This window comes from Meriones unguiculatus, chromosome 6 (genome assembly GCF_030254825.1).
Source record: "Meriones unguiculatus strain TT.TT164.6M chromosome 6, Bangor_MerUng_6.1, whole genome shotgun sequence".
In the NCBI taxonomy this organism is placed as follows: domain Eukaryota; kingdom Metazoa; phylum Chordata; class Mammalia; order Rodentia; family Muridae; genus Meriones; species Meriones unguiculatus.
The window spans coordinates 18,251,639-18,272,116 of NC_083354.1; the positions used below are offsets into that span (position 1 = coordinate 18,251,639).

Here is a 20,478-nt window from a genome sequence, read left to right on the forward strand (position 1 = left end):
GGAAGCTCAGGTGTGGAATATGTTCAGCGAGAGTGCGCTACCACTAACCTACACCCTGCTGTGTGTGGGGTGCGTGTGTGTGTGTGTGTGTGGAACGTCCTCAGTTTCCAAGCACCGATGTGAAATAAAAATTATAATGAGTGATTGCCTGCATGTGTGTATGTGCCCGCTGCTGCCCTTGAAGGCCAGGAGAGGGCATTGGATCCCCTGGAATTGGAGTTACAGACACCTGTGAGATGCTGTGAAGGTGCTGGGAACTGTTCCCTGAAGACCAGCCAGTGCTCTTAACCACTGAGCCACCTCTCCACCCTCAGCGCCTCTTAAGAGCAACTGCCTCCTAACACCTTAATGTGAGAAGACTGGTGTTTTGAGGAAAGGGGTCAAACCCATAAAACGCTGCCATTTTACAAATGCTCTGAGCCTCACATTAGTATTTAACTCTGTGTGGTAGTTTGAGTGAAAATGGTCCCCACCGGCTCACAGGGAATGGCACTATTTGAAAGGATTAGGAGGTGTGGCCTTGTTGAAGTAGCTGTGGCCTTATTGAAGGAAGTGTGTCACTGGGGGTGGGCTTTGAGGTTTCAGAAGCTCAAGCCAGGCCCAGAGGCTCCCTCTCTCTTCCTGCTGCCTGAAGATGGAGAGACCCAGCTGTGGAACTCCTGGCTCTTTCTCCAGCGCCATGCCTGCTTTTGTGCCACCATGCTTCACACATGCTGTAAGCCAGACCCAATTAAACGCTGTGGCTCACGGTGTCTCTTCACAGCAATAGAAACCCAAAGGAAGACACTCAACACTGCCTCCGTTGAGTACATGGTGAAAGCTGCCTTCTGCTCAATAGCAGATCCCGCTGTCTGGTCTCCTATGATCTGCTGTGCAGGCCCAAGAGGAAGAGCTGCTTCTAGTGATGGCTGGCTTCTCCCCTTCCTGGAGCAGGTCAGATGCCTGATGAGGATTTCTGCAACTCTCAAGCATTTTGTGGCATTAAACACCTTTATGGTCTGAAATCCCATTACAGAGTTTTATAAATAGCCCCTGCTAAGTTAGTTGAAGCTCGTTCCCATGGCAGCCTTGGACCAGCTTCCTTCGGAATGAATAGTGAGGAAGTGAAACCAGGGAACAGTTTTGCTAGCACCAAAAGTCTGCGACTTTTTAAGGATGCCTGAGCTCAGCCTCTCTCCAAGAGAGGACAGACTGTGTGTGCACACGCATGCGTGCTCATGTAGAAGCCAGAGGACAACCCTGGCTGTCACGAGAGGATGGATTGTGTGTGCACAGGCACATGTGTGCGTGTGGAAACCACAGGGCACCCTCTGATGTCGTAAGAGGAAAGATTTTTGTGGACATATTCCAAAGATGGTTTAAAATGTCCTTATGTGTTAGGATTCTCGAGAGGAACAGAATTGATAGTGTATATGTGTGTGTGTGTGTGTGTGTGTGTGTGTGTGTGTGTGTGTGTGTGATTTACAGACTTATGGGCTGTGATACCGCTAGTCCAACAATGGCTGTCTATGAACACAAAGTCTAAGAATCCAGCAGTTCAGTCCATGAGGCTGGATGTCTATGTCAGAATTTTGAGGTCGGCTTTGATGTTAGTGAGGGGTGGAGTTGCCAGTGAAGAGTGACAGCAAGCAGGCAGGAAGAGAAAGTTTCCTTCTTCCATGTCCTTTAGAAGATGTGGCCCAGATTAGAGATAGGTCTTCCCACTTCAAATGAATTAAAACAAAACAAAACAAAACAAAACAAAAAACAACAACAACAACAAAATAGACAAACAACTCACAGGTGTGCCAAGCACGTTGAGTTGTATTAATTCCAGATGTAGTCAAGTTGACAACCAAGAAGAATCAACACACCTTGCTACATTTTTCTTAAACATTAAATGCCCTGACTCAGAAACTTCTAGGGTGTTAAGAAAGCACTTTTAAGATGCTTATACTGAACAATCAATGGAGGATGGGATGGCTTTAGCACGTTATGAGGGAGCAATCGCTCACAGATGGTGACCTCCATTTGACGCTAGTTCGCTGACAGACTGCTGCATGCCGATGAGGACTGAGTTTTCCCTCATAGGGCTGGAGTAGACCAAGCCAGCATGAAGCCCAGTCCCTGGGATGAAGGGGGTAGCTTAGGAACTCATTCCGAAGCATTGGTTGGTTAGTTGGTAGGTTGGTAGATGGGATCTCAGGTGTCCCAGGCTGGCTATATAGCTGAGGATGAATTCAAACTCCTGACCCTCCAACTCATACTTCCCAAGTGCTGGGATGACAGGCCTCCATCACCCTGCTGAGTTTAGGTAGTTGCATGCTCCTTCTTAATCATTTACAAGTATTACTATTATGTGTGACGTGTGCTTTGTTTGCAGGTAGAGCTGCACATCATTTGGTATGCCTGGTTCCTGTGGAGGCCTGAAGAGGGTTTCGGACCCCTTGGCTCTGGAGTCACAGATGGCGGTGAGCCATCATGTGGGTTCTGAGTGTTGAACCAGGGTCTTCTGGGAGTGCTTTTAGCTGCTGAGCCATCACCTCTCTCTAATGATGTAATTCTCTAATGATCTCTCTTTAATGATGTAATTCTCCTGTTATATTTCAAGAGTAGGGAACAAGGACAGGGACTTCCTGAAGCATACACTGGTGTTAACCTTCCCTGCTCACAAGCTGCTCCCCCCCATATCTGTTACAGCCACAGAAAGTAGAGAAACAATAGTGGGTGTGACGGTATCATCCTCTTTAGGGGGAGAAGATTATAACCCGCCACAAATGTCATGAAAGAACAACATGATTCACCGACTCCTTTATGTTTATTTAGGAGGTAGGGGAGGGTGGAGGGGGGTCACGGGAGAATTACCTACAGGGCAAGGGTATGCGGGAATGCCGTGACTGTTTCTCGGGGCGATAGAGGAGAGGGCGCGTTTGTAAGTACCTGCTGCGGGTCCTGTAATCAAACCTACTTTCATGAATGGATACAGTAGAACACTACCTGCTGCATTCACACGTGCTTCTAGAGTTTTCTATATACAGTATATGATCACTTTATATAAATGTACAGCTTGGGAAAGAAAAAAAAAAGATCTTTCTTATTATAAGCACAGCATTAAACATAAAACCAACATGGGCCAGCCACATTACAACCGAAGACCAAGAGAAAGCGAGACCAACAGCCTGGTACGCAGCATCTTCCCCGACAGCAGTCTTAGTGGCCCTGGTTCCTGTGGGCTCTGAGGAAGGAATGGCTTGCCTTTGGCATTGACAGGTGAGGTCTGCTCCCACCTAGTCCAGCCTCCAGAGGGTGGGTCCTCCCTGAAGGGGGTTAGCAGAGAGGAATGTGTATGGAAGAAAGGAATGAATGAAATGTGCTCTTCAACTAAAGGCACTTGTCATAGAGTTGTCCCCTGCTGTTCCCTGGGCCTGGCGAGTGAGCACGCGGCTGTGGCATAGACCCCTAGCCGGCCCCCGCTGCTTTCACCAGATTTAAATACAATAAATAAATCTTAGTGGGTGGTTGTTTCTGAGCTCCTGGAAATTAGACTACTTTTTAGGATCACTGATAGAGTGACACTCCTCGTTCCTAACCCCAGCTTTTCTGGGTCTTCCTCGGGGGAAGGTACCAGAATGGCTTCGGGCCTTGGAGTAGCAGTTGCTCACTGCAGATCAGAAGGGGAGTCCCCAGGAAGCCCCCTCCCCAGTCCACGCCTGGAGCTCCTCTGCCTGCACGTCAGTCTCTGGGTGCCTCAGATCTTGGTGACGTAGTTGTTGGGGAACAGGCCCTGCTTGCCCCGTAGTCTGCCCGTCCACCAGCCAGAAGGATCTGTGGAGGCAAAAGTACAGGTGAGTATGGGCCACATGCCTGCGCTCATGGGCTCAAGTGACTTGGTTCCGTTCATGTTTTCTTCCTTCTGTGTTTTATTTTGTTGGGGAAAAGTTTCTTGTACAGATTGGCCAGGGCTTGGCTCCCTTGATAAGTGCTTGGCCTAGCATGCATGAAGCCTTGGGCCCATACCAGCACTGCATAAACCACTGTGCTGCCAAATGCTTGTAGTTCTAGCTCTCAGGAGACACAAGTAGGAGGAGCAAAAGTTTAAGGCCACTCTCAGCTACAAAACAGGTTTGAGGCCAGCCTGGGCTCCATGAAAAAGAAAGAAAAGAGGCTGGGTGGTGGTGGTACATGCCTTTAATCCCTGTACTAGGAGGCAGAGGCAGGCAGAACTCTTGAGTTTGAGGCCAGCCTGGTCTACAGATGACCTTGAATTTCTGCTTCTCCTTCCTCCATCCTGAGTTCTGGGATCTCAGGCATGTACCAACATATCTGGTTTGATGCAGTGCAGGAAATCAAACTCAGGGCCCTGAGCTGGACATGTACTCTAGAAGCTGAGCTATGTCCTTGTCCAACATCTATGATTTCCTGGATGCTCAGGTTTCTACAATTTTGGGAGATCCTTCTCACGATGACTGGGAACAAAATTCTGTCATATACTTCTATGACATTTAAAAAATACATGTAAATATATATTTGGGTTTTTATCTTGGTTTGGTGGAATGAAGAACAAATCTGAAGTGAGGAGTGAAGAATTACAATAATAGCTGCCAAATGTCTCCACCTATTTCCTCTGAAAGAAGAATCTTTCTGGGTTCTACAGAGGGGAGGGTACTTATTTCCCCAGCATGTGGATGTGAGCGTCTCCTCTCTCACCGCAGTGATAAACTCAGAAAGCTCTGAAAATTAAGCTTTTGGTTGCTCATTTGGAAGTGGGGGGGACCTGACCCGACCTTCTGTGGCTTTGTCTGGGAAGTTCCAACCAACAGGCGTGAACACTCAATGTACCACGTCACAGCTGCCTGTGTGTGTGCTCGCAGGATGTCTGTGGTATGCTGTATGACATCTGGGATGTCACAAGTACACCCTTGGACACAACCCCACCCCTTGCTTAAAAGGGCATTAAAAAACATGTCTTCGATGGGTCTGATAGACCAGGCCTGTATACTCAACTACTTGGGAGGCTGAAGCAGGAGGATCACAATTCTGAACTTGTGCCTGGGCAGTGGGGTGAATTCAAGACCAGCCTGGAAAGCTTAGTGAGACCCCACACTAAAACACAAAGGCAAAGGCTGAGAGCACAGCCTAGAGGCGGACTGCCTTGCCAGCACGCACTTAATCCCTGTGTGTTTAATCCCTGGCAGAGTGAAAGGTTTTGACCAAATAGCTTGGGGCTTACCTCACCTCTGTCTACACCTGTGGTTCTCCACCTTCCTAATGCTATGACCCTCTAATATAGTTCCTCTTTCTGTGGTGACCACCAACCACGAGATTACTTTCATTGCTACTTTACAACTATAATTTTGTTGTTGTTATGAATTGTAATGTAAATATCTGATATGCAAGCCCTGGGAAAGGGTTGTTTGACCCCCAAAGGGGTCATGTGGTGGTTTGAATAGGTATGACCCCATAGATGCTTGGCCCATAGGGAGTGCACTGTTGGAGTAGGTGTGGCCTTGTTGGAGGAAGCATGTCACTTTGGGGATGGGCTTTGAGGTCTCCTATGCTCTGTCTATGCCCAGTGCGGCACACAGTCTCTTTCGGCTGCCCTGCAGATCAAGAGGTAGAACTCTGGGCTCCTCCAGCACCATGTCTGCACCTCCATGCCACCATGCTTCCCCCCCAGTGATGATAATGGACCACACCTCTGAAACGGTAAGCCAGCCCCAGTTAAATGTTTTCCTTTATAAGAGCTGCCTCGGTCATGGTGTCTCCTCACAGCAGTGAAAGCCTAACTAAGACTGGTCGAGACCCACAGGTTGAGAACCACTGGTCTACACACTTATGAGAAGCGAGCCCGTGAACCCCCAGCATGCGCCTTGGCAGGCGAGTGCAGCCAGCCACGCACTCACCTTCTTTAATAATGTCAATAACATCGTTGGCGTTGAAGCTGAGTTCGTCCGTGTCCTGAGCATCATAGGCATACAGAGCCTTGCACTGTGGCACCTGAGGCTTGGGCTTAGGTTGTGGCTTCGGTCTGCCCCCTGCTGGGGGAGGCCTGCTGGTGGTTTGCCTTCGGACTCTGTGGAGAGAGAGACACACACATACACGTGAGAGACAGGGACACCAGGAGGATTGCTCAAACATCTGCCTCTATACTTGAATCCAGTGTTCAGCTCAGGAACAAGGAAGTCCCTGCAGATGAAGAGCTGACTGACACTTGGGTTTAGCAGACTGGGACCTGGAAGCAACACAGAGCAAGGCCGGTCACAGCTGCCATTCCCCGGGCTAGGTTAGAAGCCCGACAGCCTCCGAAACCCAGACAATCTCTTTTGTGTCACTAGGTGGCGATCCTGTGTAATAAATGTGGAGGAGTAATGGCTTTCAACACACTGCCAGAAATTGATTAATGAGGTCTCTTAGGTACCAGGAGCTGGCCACTCCCAGCCAGGGTGACTGCCAACTCAATGTAGAAGGGCCTCTGAGCAGAGCTGGCTCAGTCCTCATCAGAGCTAATGACTCCAACTTCCAGGAATTGTAACTACTTGTAAAACACGGTCATTAAAAATTAAACCTTCCAGACTTACAATTAAATTAGCAAGGAAAAGAAATACGCAGGCTTCGTCCCTTCAGAACAATTTCTTTCTGTCTGGAGGTTATGAGAGCTGTTATGACGTGAGGTGGGAACACTGTAACACACACACACCTCAGTGTAGCCATGCTGGCGGCCCAATGCCTGGCCACGGCGTGTGCATTTTCTACATGTCTTAGTTTGCTTCCTATTGCTGCCATAAAGCACCGACCCAAACCAGGGTGGGTTTATTTGGCTTACGTGCTCTGGTTCCAGTTCGAGGGAAGTCAGGGCAGGAACTCAAGGCAGAGACGGAAGCGAAGACCCCGGAAGAACATTGCTTACTAGCTTGCTTGCTTTCTCTTACAACCCGGGACCACCTGCCTAGGGGCAGCACTGCCAACATCAACCATTAAACAAGAAAATGCTCCATAGACCTGCCTGCTGGCAAATCCCATGGAAGCAATTAGTCAACTGAGGTCTGTCTTCCCAGATAACCCTAGCTTGTGTCAAGCTGACTAAAACTAAGCCATATACCCCCTGGAACTGGCAACGGTTGCAATTCCGGCATCCTAGCTTAGTTCCGTTGCTCACCCATAAGCCACTGACCGGGAGACCCTTCCAATAATAACCCAGACTTACCCTGATCTAAAATGGTTTCCTAGGGGCTGGAGATGGCTTAGCAGTTAAGAGCAGTTGCTGTTCTCCCAAAGAACCCTGGTTTGGCTCCTAGCACCCAAATGTCACAACTGTCTGTAACTCTAGTTACTGGGGATCGGATGCTCTCTTCTATGCACCCAAAAGGATACTAATTATTGTGTCTTTTGTTCTTTAACATAACAAACATATGAAGAAGCTCCTATCTCCTTCTCTCACTCTGGCTTTTTGAGACATGTTTCTGTGTAGCCCTGGCTGTCCTAGTCGTCACTCTGTGCTCTGTAGACTAGGCTGGCCTCAAACTCTGAGATCCACCTGCCTCCGCCTCCCTAGTGCTGGGATTAAACGTGTGTACCCTCACCACCCAGCTAACCTCTCTCTCTTGGGGTAGGGTATGATACTCAAGTATAAGCACACTATAACCCAGAATGCAATTCACTTTCCTGAGGAAACATGCCCAGCACATCTGGGTGGCATGATGAGAATGTTCCCTGCAAGGTGAACCTGGCATTATTGGCTGGAGACCACGGTGCAGACACCGAGCCTCATAGAGCATCGGGGGATTCTCCCAAGATACGAAAACCTAACTGGCATCAGACCTCTCCAAGCTGGAGATTGGTTGATGCCCCTGCTCTGGTCCGTAGGACGTGGGTGTGCTGCCGATCAGACGTGAGGCTGTTTCACGAGGCACAGAGTGAGAAGGGATTGACGACTTTAAGTTGTCTAGATGGAGCCCAGCGTCCAGCGACAGCGACAACGCCCCGGCACCGCTGTGCCCTGCCTCTGCTCTCTACCACGAAATGTACAGCTCCTCCTCGTGTGCGCTGCGCACTGTTCCCTTACCTGGCGCCCTAGGAACTGATGCAAAAGAGTTTTCCAGCCATGTATGCAGTTACGTGGTGGAAAATTTGCTCCAAATGTGTGAGATTCTAGGCTGGATTCCTAGAACCTCAGAAAAACAGCTCCCCCAACTCAAGTTGCACTGTGCTTTGTTATATATTCAGTCCTTCTGTAATCTGTATGGAAACCCAGAAAGGTGGGCTTTTCATCTATTTTCCATTTTGAAAGTTTAATTAATTAATTTTGCTGGGGCGTGTGTAATGCTTGCCAGAGGATACCTTTGTTGAGTGTGTGTGTGTCTTCTTTCCTACCTCATGGGTCCTTAAGGATCAAACACAGGTTGTCAGGTTTGGTAACGAACTCCCTGACCTGCTGAGTCATCTTGACAGCTCCCAGTCTATTCTCCCCGTTATACATAGGAAGGCGTCAAAGCGCACAAGTTTAAGTGACAGGCATGAGCTGTCCAGTAAGCATGGTGCGGTAGATGTTTGATGAGTGAAAGCAAAAGGAGCTAAGAGATGAGCCAGACTCGGCCCCAGTTCTTCCAACTGCTCTACACTGCCTTCTGTGAACTTTCTAAGCAGTTCCCATCGTTGCCAAGGTGGGTGCGCCAGGGAGAGCTGGGGAGTAAACTTTTGAATATCACTACTTTTGTTCTGGAGATGTGAAATTTGGGTCTTGAATTTCCAAGAAGGAAAAGAATGGAGTCTCATTGTATTGGCTTTTAAAATCATGTTCTGCTCCAAAGGCTGAAATCGTAGATATTACTGGAAATATGGAAGTGGGTGCCAGGAATTCCTAAGACCTGGAGTCGGCCTGGGCCAGGTTCTGGCTGCTCCCGTAGACTGTGGGTTGAGAATATTGCTATTGGACACTTGTTGGAAATTTAAAGCCTTTTGAAAATATGACTCCATTAGGAGAGTCCTGTCTGACCAGAGACACCCAGCCAGCCCTTAAAGCTTCCTAACTACTATCCCTCCTTTGCTGCATGTCTGCAAGTCTTGCTACCAGTACCTGCTCCTGTTTTTATGTTTCCCCAACTCCTAATTGGCTTAACCTTTGGAGAATCTTGAAAGCTCCTACAGCCATCCTCTCAACACAAGATTAAAAATGGCAACAGGCATGTCCAGTCTTGGCTTCAATTCTTTCACAACACACTACAGGTAAATCACATTGCAGTGACCAGAACACAGTCCAACATACTTGATGGCCATATGCCATATCAAGAGTTGCTATGAATCGGGGTGAAGATGGGAGAGTGGGTGCGTCTGTGATTATTGCAGCATCTGCCTTCTTCATTGAGAATCAGGGCAGATCTTTTGAGATAGGTTCTTACTATGTAGTTCTGGTGGCCTGGAACTCACTATGTAGACCAGGCTAGGCTAAATCTCAGAGACCACCTGCCTCTGCCTTCTGAGTGCTGGGATGAAGGGTGTGCACTGCCGTGACTGGAAAGAAAACCATGGCAGATCTTTACTACGAAAAGCCACTAAAGGACTAAGGCCGCAATTCCTTCTGCATGGCTTAGTGTCTTTTGGAGAATGATGATGGCAACAATGGTGGCAATCGCTTGCAGGAATGCTACAACACGAGCAGGGCCGAGGATGTAGCTCAGTGGTAAAGCACTTGCTTGGCATGTGTAAGGCCTGGCCTCCATTCCCACAATCACAGAAAAAGAAAAAGAGGAGGAGAGGGAGGGGAGCAGACAGGCACACAGGAATGGTAACTAATTTAGTGAACTTCCCGCTTTCTCCAAAACCAACTGGCTAAATGGAAACTACATGATACACCCATGAACAAACTTGAGGTGCTGATGACACCATTTGATATTAGCCATGGTACGAGATCCAAGAGAAACAGCGGCTGCGGGAAATGGGTCTGTCAGGAAAAGGACCTCTGACGGATGGGAGAGGAAAAGGCGAGAGAAAGGCCAGGATGTGAAGGACCAGCAAGGAGGCTGTGGTGGGCTGGTAGATTCAAGGTAAGCCTTTGGCACTGCGATCTCAATAGCAATCCTCGTGTTCATGGAGAAAGTACAAGTTTGGGGTTCTCTTTGAGCTCCAACACAGTTTGGTTTTTGGCAAAGAGAAACTGTTAAATTTAGGTAACCACGAGGCTCCTAGAAAATGCTACAGCCAAGTTCTCTGCCACATTAGAAACTGAATTTTCAAACTGTGTTGTCAGTTTCTATTTCCTTACCCCCCCATTTTTTAAAGAAAAACATTTATTTTTCTGTTATGCGAATGTGTGCTTTACGTACGTACACTACCTTGAGTGTAGTACTTCAGAAGCTGAGAGTGTCTAATCCCCTGTAGAACCAGAGTTAAGAGGGTTGTGAACCACCATGTGTGTGCTGGGAACAGAGCTCAGGTCCGCTGTGAGAGCAGCCAGGGCTCTTAACCACTGAACCATCTCTCCAGGTTCCCTTTTCCCACCTCCTGTGTTTTTCTTTCTTTAGACACGTGGGCCTGGGTGTGTAACGAGGAGACTGGCTGGAATTCTTGAGTCTTTTGGACTTAGAGTGCTAATGTCAGAGTTACACACAGAGCAGATAGGAACACCCTCTGCTCACTGGACAGTCCCTCCTCATGGCTAGTCTCCGAGACAGCAGCCTATGCACATGGATGGCAACAGGACCCGAAGGCAGAGAAGGGTGCCATAAGACTTAAACAAGGCTGGAAGGGAGCAGCCTTGGTGAAGACCCAAGACCAAGCCTTCCTACATTGCCTACTTTTGGCTCACAGATGCTCCCAGCTGGCCCACATGCAAGCCTGCGACTTGCAAGGCAGGCTGAAAAGATGGGGTTGCTTGCCAAAACCAAAGCAAATAGGAAGCCAGCAGACAGAATGAAGAGGCTTGGAGTGGTGATCGCTTACACTCCCCCAGCCTACTCTGGAACACAAAACGAGGCCCAGAGGCGAACTCGTGACTCTTTCAGACTATTTCAGTGATGCTCATGCATGTGATAGCATCTGAGTTGTCCAGTGAAAAGCCCACTCCCTTAACAGTACCTTCCCGACCCACTGTTCCATGAAGCTCACCAATCAGACACCAGTTGCCCTTTAGACTTCTGGTCACGCTGTGGTCTTTCCTTGGTAGAAGTATAGCTAGGAAGACAGCCGGGTTGGTACTTGGCTCGATATGCGAGCATGAGGACCTGAGCTCAGATAACCGGCGCCCACACTGAAAGCTGGATGTGGCAGCCTGTGCCTGTAAACCCAGAGCTTACAGGGCGAGGGGGGCGAGGGGAATTGCTGAGGCTGACTAGCCAGGTTGTTTAGCCAACCAGTGAGCTCTAAGGCTCAGTGAGAGACCGTGTCTCAAATAATAAGGTGGTAGGAAAAAAGATGGTACCCGAAACCCACAAGTGTGTGACATGCACACACACACACACACACACACACACACACACACACACCCCATGCATGCATTGCCACACTCAAATTTTGAAAGGGGGCGGGGAGATGGTCCAGCAAGCCTGCAGCAGGAGAACCCTAGCTGGAAGCTGAGCCAGTCAGCTCAAGTGGGCCATGGCAGCTAATGGGATGCAGCTATTTACATAAGAGAAGGTAGCATCCACCGACCAATGCAGCCCAGAGGAGAGGGTGGGTTAGGACTTGACAGGGAAAAGGAACTCTTGCAAAGAGCACAAAGTCCATGCGGACTTTAGGAAGAGGTGGTTGAGGCAGAAGAAACCCGAGACATAGGGCACGGAGGTGCCCGGGGGCTGCACCGGGAGAAGGAGCTGGGTTTTCCCTCCCAGCACAGGTCTCTTTTGCACACTCTTCTCCCAGTTCTGCTTTAAAATCTCTCCACCGTTTTTGAGACAACAGAAAGAAAGAAAACGGGAAATGGGCATGAGGAATGGAAGAGGGGGAGAGGGGGCCTGAAGCGGGTCCTTGGCTGGATTCAGCAGATAGAGCTACTCACTCCATGACTGAGAACCAGAGGGTTGGAAGACACCCTAAAAGTTACTAGGTGGTTGGGCCTGCGATATGGTTCAGTGGGTAAAGGTGCTTGCTGCCAAACCTGAGGACTCGAGTTCAATTCCTGGAACACATATTGTGGAAGGAGAGGAATGACTCCAGAAAATTGACCTCTGACTTCCACGTGTGTGCCACTGCATGATGTGGGCCCCCCAACTTCTCCACAAATGCACACTCTATAAATGAATGAATGAATGAGTGAATGAAGGAATGAATGTTAAAAGGTCACTAGAGCAACCATAATCTCATGATCATTTTCATTGCCATCACCATTATCACCACCACCACTACTGCACCGCCACTATAAAGGTCATTGTCATCATCATCATCATCATCATCATCATCATCATCATCATGGTGAAGCAACTGCTGAGCTGTCCTCTACATACCAAGTATAATGCTAAGCATATAATGTATAATTACTTCTCTTTTTCCCATCATGCCTCCCTTCCCTCTCCTCCCCCCTCCCCTTCTCCTCAGCAAAGGGGAGCTCCCTTTCCCATCCACCCCAGCTCATCAAATTGTATCAGGGCTGGGCATGTCCTCTTTCCCTGTGGCCTGGCAAGGCACTTCCACCAGAGGAAAGTGATTAACAAGCTGGCAAGTGAGTCTATGTCCGATGCAGCCCCCACTTCCCTTACTAGAGGACCCACATGAGGCCTAAGATGCCCATCTGCTAAATCTCTGTAGGGGGAACATGGGAAATCTTACCCAGCAGCACCCTGGTCCGGAACCTTGAGGAAATCCAGGCTCTCTGGTGTCTGTGACAACCGGTCTGAGCCTGTGGACTGCTGCCGTGGCAAGGGTGGGCGGGCCATAGAGGTATAGAGGCTTTTCTGATTGGACCTCTGGTTTCCAAGAGCATGGGGAGGAGGCGCAAACTGGTTTCGGATGACTCCATTTTGATGGCACCCTGGGGAGGAAGGAGAAGAAACGAGGTCGACTTCTGCTGCTCTGCCAAAAGCTCCTCCATACTTACTTCATTCACTAGCTGAAGGCAAGAGATTTGGCTCCTTTGGTCCTCAGTCTCCCCCTCTGAAAGGATTACTATCAGTAATATTTTGCAAGAACGTCAATACACCATTTTTCTCCCGACTTTACTGGGGTGTGACTGATGAATCAGATTGGATTTGGGAACTACAGCCTGATAGCACCAATGCCGCCTGCCTATGAAGTACGACAGGCAAGCTTGTTGATGTGGTAGTAGAACTTCGAGCTATCGCCGGGCGGTGGTGGCACACGCCTTTAATCCCAGTACTCGGGAGGCAGAGGCAGAGGCAGGCGGATCTCAGTGAGCTGGAGGCCAGCCTGGTCTACAGAGCGTGTTCCAGTACAGCCAGGGCTGTTAACACGGAGAAAACCCTTCTCAACAAACAAAACAAAACAAACAAACAAAAAACCCACCTACCCACACCCCCACAAACTTTTAGATATCTGGATTTCAAAGCTCAGAGTCAGAGCAAGCTGAGCTTGCAGCTGGCTGGCAGGCAGCTTTTGGATCTGTAATGTCATGACTCAGGAGGGCAGTGGGTAGTGAGTTAAAGAGTTGGACATTCATTTCCAAGGACCCCCAAGACCAGGTTCCCAGCACAAAGGAGATTTATTTGCCCCAGAGAGACAGAGGGCAGGGAACAAGAGACAAAGACAGAAGATAGAGGATGAGGGGAGTGGAGAAGGGAACCGAGGAGGAAGGGTAAGGGACAAAGGACTGCCTCTGGAGAGAGAGGAGACAGGTGTAACACAGGAAACCGTTAGTTTATAAAGGTACAGGGGGAAAGTCCATGTTAGGATGAGGTGTTTGATTTTATTTACTTATTTTTAATTTATTTAATTTTATGTGCATTAGTGCGAAGGTATCAGATCCCTTGGAACTGGCATTACAGACAGTTGTGAGCTGCCACGGGGGGTGCTGGGAATTGAACCTGGATCCTTTGGAAGAGCAGACAGTACTCTTAACCACTGAGCCATCTCCCCAGTCCAGGGTGTTTAATTTTAGTTGGACATAGTAATTAGGTGAGCGAAAGGGGGATTTGATCGCTGGACTTAGGACTTTGATGGCTAGACTTTGGTAGTCAGCCTCAGGAGGAGGAAGTGGCCGAATAAGGGAATGGCCCTTTAGGAATGTAATCACGGAGAAGGGCAAGGCCTGGCTGAGATGGCTAGAGTCCCTTCAGTCAGTCTCTGGTGTCCTTAGCGGAAGACTGCTGTGTGAAGTGGAAGAAACCCTCCACACAGGTGAGGAAAACGCTGCCATCCAGGCAGAATGGACAAAGAAAGTTCTGTGCACCAAACAGAGGTTTTGAGTTAAGATCTCAAAAAGTTGCATTAGTTATTGAGTCATGGGTGGACGGTGGGGTGGGCTCTCATTCAGGGGCCATCATCACCCCTGCCACATACGAAGTGGTCCCGTGTCTCCTCCTGCTCACACATCAGGCAGTGCTGGGGACAACAGTCTTCCTTCTGCTTCGGTCAGGCACACCAGAAAACTGCAGAATTCTCTTGTAGCATGGAGTGGCCAAGCATGGGGCTCAAGTTCTGGCTCTGGCTCAGACAGCCACATTGTAATCTGAGAAGGTCAGCATCTTCTTAAAGGACAAGGGGACTGGTCCAGCGTTTCCCTGCTCCCTTCCAGCTCTCAGATGCATTTCCTGTTACCCAGACACCCTTCTAGAGGTACAAGCGAGCTTTCGCCTCCCTGCAACAATGGAGCAAGCTCCTGTTCTGAATTGCAGTGTTCTAGGGCAGAGGGAGCATTTGGCTTTTCATTCAGCCGGTTCTCTTGCCATTTCCTCCCACACGCTCCAGGCTGGATGGAAACTAGACATTTGAGACAAATAAGACTCTCTCCTCATCTGACCCAGTGAATAACAATTTGAGGGGCTCCCCACAGCATCTGGGAGTGGGGAGGACACGAGGCCCCACCTCCTGCCAAGAGGGCTTAGGAAGGGAAAGGAGTGTGTTAGGGTGGGGCGTTTCTTAGGGCACAGAGAGTTGGGGAGTGTCCACATGTCACCAGAGACCCATTGGCCCACACCGAGTTCAGAGACTGAGAATAAGCGCTCAGCAGACATATTTTATGCCTGTTGAAATTAGTAATAAAAAATTGGCTTATATTTTAGGTGCTTTTCAAATTTCATTGTTCTACGAGTTCATTTTATTACATTTTACAAAAGTATGGTTTGCAATGAGCTGGGAAACTTTTTAAAATCCTAAGGAACTGAGGGCTGAGGATAATTCCTCAGTTGCCTTGCAAGCATGAGGACGTGAGTTCAAACCCCAGGATGCACACTAAGAGCCAGGGCTGGCGGTTCATGTTTACGCTATCGGCTCTGGAGAAGTAGAGACAGGAGGATCCTTGGCTGCCTAATTGGCAAAGCTCAGGTCCTAGTAAGAGACTTTGTATCAAAAAAAGCATGACATATCCAGGCGTGCTGGCCCATCCCTTTAATCCCAGCACTCAGAGGAGAGGCAGAGGCAGGCAGACCTCTGTGACTTTGAGGCCAGCCTGATCTTCAAAGTGGGTTCAGGACAGCCAAGGCTACACAGAGAAATCCTGCCTCAGGGAATACAGAACAAAACAAGGTGCAGGCCAGCGTGGTGGTGCACACCTTAAATCCCAGGCAGGACTCGGGGGGCAGAGACAGGCAGAGACAGGCAGATCTCTGTGAGGCCAGTCTGGTCTACACAGTGAATCCCGGGACAGCCAGGGCTGTTCTATTTAAAGAGATCCCGTCTCAAAACCAAACCAGAACAACCAAGGTATCTGCCTCCCAAGGGTCAACATTTGAAGCTGTCCTCTGACCCCTACATGGGTGTGTACAACACGAACCTACACCCCTTCTCCATTTTCATGTGCACACATACTGCCAACAAGCATATGGACCCGCACACACACTCACACCTCCCCCAATAAACAAACAAATGTGAGGAATTTAAAGTTCTGGTCTTCACTCAACTTTTATTAATCTTTTGAGAAGTGCTGCTTTAACGGTCTTGGTTTAATTCCTCATTTGACTGATGAGGAAACTGTAATTTAGAAGTCAGGGTCTAGGTTTAAGGTCAGGTGCAACGTGGGCTGATCTGGCTGGAGGATGCTCTGGCCAGAGCTGAGCCAAAGGGGCTTCCAGGCGGTCCTGGCACCCATCACTGTACAGTCATGCGATAGGTGCAAACCCTACTTCTTTTGGGTCCCTTTGAGTTTGGATGCTCCTCCTCGAGGATTCAAAAAGAAAAGGAGGAAAAAACTCTCGGCTAAGGGGCGATGGAGACTCCAAAAGAGAGGAGAGGGAGTTTCTCCCTTCCCATCAGTGTTCACACTTAGAATACAAGAGAGAGATCCCAGAACGGGGGACAAGAGGGTCCTCGGTAGTCCTTACCTTGGGCACTGGGACAAAGAGGATTCTCCTGTCTGCTCTGACTTGGCTCAAATATGGCCCCCAAATAGCCTGTTGGGTTCTATCCTAAAATGACTGATACCCTACTGTGGGGACATTTTCTTATGGCCTGAGTTTTGCAAGTGAAAAGAAAAACAAAAACAAAAGACAGGTGCTGGTGGCACACACCTTTAATCCCAGCGCTCGGGAGGCAGGGCAGGTGGATCTGACTTCGAGGCCAGCCTGGTCTACAGAGTGAGTTCCAGGACAGCCAGGGCTATAGAGAGAAACCCTGTCTCAAAAAGAAATAAAACAAAAGAGAAAACCCCAAAAGCTGAAAAATATGAAAGAAGGGCCAAACAGGCTTTTGGTAACATTTTCTAATTCTCTCAGATATTACTTTCCTTTAGGAATGTCTCCTGGGTTGCATTTCACTAAGAACAGATGTTTTTCTGTTAAATCGTCAGGCTGCTAACTACTTACGGACCATCGCTGCAGTGTGTGGATAGAGGCTGGCACTGGCCGGCTGATACCCAGCAAGCTCCGGGGGCCACCAGGGCAGCATTCGACATAGAAAACGATGCTCTGGTGGACAGGAACTCATTCCTCTCTCTGAACTAGGGAGTGACAGAACTGGGTAAGGAAACCCAGATTGTCTCCTCTGCTGCAGCGTGGGCTCACTGACTTGGTTTCCTGGATTTTACAGTTACACACATGGCTGCTGGGTATTCATTAGCTGACGGGTTTCTCCTCAAACACACTTTACTTCTTATTTCCTTGTGTGTGTGTGTGTGTGTGTGTGTGTGTGTACACGCATGTGTGCATTTGTGCATTTGTGCACAGGGAGGTCAGAGGTCAACCTCATGAGTTGTTCCTCAGGAGCACCTTAGTTTTTGACACAGAGTCTGTCACTAGTGCCGAAGTCTCGCTGACTAGGTAAGGCAGCAAACAGACATTTTCTTGTCGCCACCTCCTCAGCCCTGGGATTGCGAGTGCAGGCCACAGTGCCCAGCATTCTATGCGGGTGTTGGAACATGAGGCATACTGAAACAGCTCTCTAGTTCTCCACACATCCCCTGTAAGTTATGGGTCCAGTCTCAGTGGTCTTACCTGGGGGAGCGGGGGCAGCTCTCATTGGGTAGTTGGCATTCCTAGTTCCACCGGAATGCCCTCTGCTTTGGATGGTGTTTCTTCTGGTCGGGCCTGAAATAAAGAAGCAGCCAGGGGCTGAACTCAAGTCTTGGTGGGAAGCACCTATGCCCACTGAGCCATCTCATTAGCTCCAAATTCAGGTTCTTGTCTTTACACCAGCCAAACTAACAGTTTTAAACACAACTAGGACACATTTGGGGCTGGAGAGATGGCTCAGCGGTTCAGGGCACTGTCTGCCCTTCTAGAGGTCCTGAGTTCAATTCCCAGCAACCCCATGGTGGCTCCCAGCCATCTATAGTGAGACCTGATGCTCTCTTCTGGTGTGCATGCGTACATGGAGACAGAGCACTAATATACACAAAACAAAAAAATGAATAAATCCTATTAAAAAAAGAACACACCCGCTTAGCATGCCTAAGCCCGTCCATTCTTGATGTTGCAGTGTCCTGTCTCTTAAGAACCTGTCCACAGCCAGCAGCAGAACCACAAAGTCCTCGCCCCCAGATATGCACAGAAGAGTTGGGTCCGGCAGAGGCGAGGCGAGGGAGCACTTACGGGAGTTCCTGGGCAGCCCGGGTCCAATGCTGACCTGCAGCACCTTGTTGCTGGGCTTGAGGATGGCCAGGTCGCCGAAGCCTTGGTGGAACTGCACTTGCCGGGAGCCCCCTGCACTCCAGGGGCCCCAGTTCTCCTTCTTCAACTTCAGTTCAAGGCTGTGGCAAGCACATGGATTGAAATTACGAGCCAGAAGAAGCGTGTAAGGAGTCAGTGCTCGGAAGCAGTGCTCACGAACAAGCGGCTGCTGGGAAGCTGACAGCCACAGGACGGGATCAAGCCCAAACCATCTAACCCTCTCATCAGGGATGGTACAGGTCAGCACGGCACAGCTGCCAGGCAGTTGCCATGCCAGCAGCATGGGCATTTGGAGTTCAGCCTTGGTGAGAATCCTGTTGGTGAGCAGATTTCCTCATTTCTACCACAGGTTCACTCTCAGATGGTCAGGGATGAGATGAACAACTCTCACTCAGCGAATGTGAGAGGAGAAGCTCGGCAGTACACAATGTCCTGCCCATTAGAACATCTCACTAAAACAGGGGAAGGCGAGTCAAGTCATGAGACAGTGCCCCTGTACCCCAAGTCCTAGGGAGTCAGAACCCCTACTGCAGTCACTCTTCCCTGCTTCCAGCCTGACTGTACAGTTCACTCTGCTGACACCTGCTTTCCCTTGTCTTACTTGAGTGATCTTTGCATAAGTGATTTTAAAAATGTTCTTTTTTGATTGGATTATTTCACAGAAACACAAATGCGGCCCTAGCATGACCCTAGCATGACCCTAGCCCATGACCACCCAGGCTACCTTCAGCAGGGCCTGCTGTCCCTGGAAGTTCTGAGGCACCCAGGGTGGGGCTTGCGGAAGTGAGGGAACCATTGAGAACACACAGGTCTCCCCCACCTCCCAGTCCGGGCGCCAGCCTCCACTCACGTATTGCTGAATTTCAGAGGTAGCTGCTTCTGGGTTTTTTCCTCGTATCGCTTTGCCAAGAGGCTCAGGAACTCTGTTTTGAAGACGGATTCAAGCAAACTGTCATACTCTTGCTCATGGAGAATGAAGATGTCATCCTGCATGGTACTGAGAGAGGTGAGGCAGAGTTAGCCTGGGCTGCATTTCTACTCAGCCACGGTCATTGTCGTTTGGAGGCAGGAAGGGTATGCATGCTAAAGACATGTCATTGTACTGCTGTGCGTGTATACACTGAGCCTGTTCCGAACACGGCTGAGCTGTATACGAGGCCCTCCGTTATAACTTTTATTTCGTTAAAAACATCCTGTAACATTATTAAGCTCTTTTTCCTACCTTCTTTCCCTTGTTCCAGTTCTTTCCCTCCTTTTCTCCTCTTTCTCTCTCTCTCATAATATTTAAAACAGGAGCAGGAGCTGGCTCAGCAGGTAAAGGCCCCTGCTGACCAGCGCAATGACCTGAGTTTGCTTCCGGGGTACCCACAGCTCCAGCAAGCTATCCTCTGATGTCCAGAGACATGCTGTGTGATGTGTCTGCTGCTCTTCCCCCAATAAATAAAAGATAACAACAAGAAATAAGTAAACAGCTCCCAGACTAAGAACTACATAATCAAATTGATGAAATCTGTTTTCAAAGGGGAGTTGAGGGCTTGAGGAAATGGCTCAGTGGTTAGAGGCCTTGAGTTTAATTTCCAGCACCCATGTTGGGCCACTCACAACTGTCTGTAAATCTAGTTCCTCTGGCCCCCAAGGACACCTGCACACGGGCAACATATACACACATGATTTCAGACGAGTCTTTAAAAAATAAAAAAGGAAGTTGTTAGCTAACCACTAGGTAATTAAACACTTCCATGTGGTTTCAAAATCAAGAACAGATAGTCTATATTTTAAAATGTATTTTAAGGTCTAAAGAAATGTCCCAGGGTGTTTTTTAAGAGCACCAGTTGCTCTCCCAGAAGACCAGGGTTCAATTCCCAGCACTCACATGGTTATTCACAATCGTTTGTGACGTCAGTCTCAGGGGACATGACGCCTCCTAATGACCATTGTTTGTACTACACATGTACACTAGTACACAGACACACATTCAGGCAAACACTCACACCCCTAAAATAAACACAGAGGGAACAATTAACAATACACCTTAAATTTTACTTCTGCTCTTAAAATTGTAGATAGATTTATTTATTTATTAGATTTTTTTTTTAATTTGGGGATTATAGTTACAATGAACTTCATGGTGACCTCATGATAGCTAGGAGGGACTGTGCTAGGGAGCAGGAATTCTGGGAAGGAAGAGTATGGTGTCCTATTAAAGGAATAATTGTTTCCACTTATCTCTTCAATGGTTTAAGGGGGCCCGCCTTCCTAGGGGTGGCCCCTTGGTCAGGTGTTGGGCCTACCCAAC

The 20,478-nt window shown here is 48.8% G+C and overlaps 1 protein-coding gene across 1 annotated transcript in view; it reads right to left on the minus strand.

The window, feature by feature from the left end:
* Positions 1-2,778: 2,778 nt before the first annotated feature.
* Myo1e (myosin IE) overlaps positions 2,779-20,478 on the minus strand; it is a 182,885-nt gene continuing 165,185 nt past the window's right edge. The window contains exons 23-28 of the mRNA XM_060384821.1: positions 19,033-19,179; positions 18,105-18,262; positions 17,508-17,600; positions 12,736-12,937; positions 5,883-6,052; positions 2,779-3,804 (exon numbers count right to left, since the gene is read on the minus strand). Of these exons, the coding sequence (XP_060240804.1) occupies positions 3,728-3,804; positions 5,883-6,052; positions 12,736-12,937; positions 17,508-17,600; positions 18,105-18,262; positions 19,033-19,179 (847 nt within the window). The 3' untranslated portion in view covers positions 2,779-3,727. The remainder of the gene's footprint in view (positions 3,805-5,882; positions 6,053-12,735; positions 12,938-17,507; positions 17,601-18,104; positions 18,263-19,032; positions 19,180-20,478) is intronic.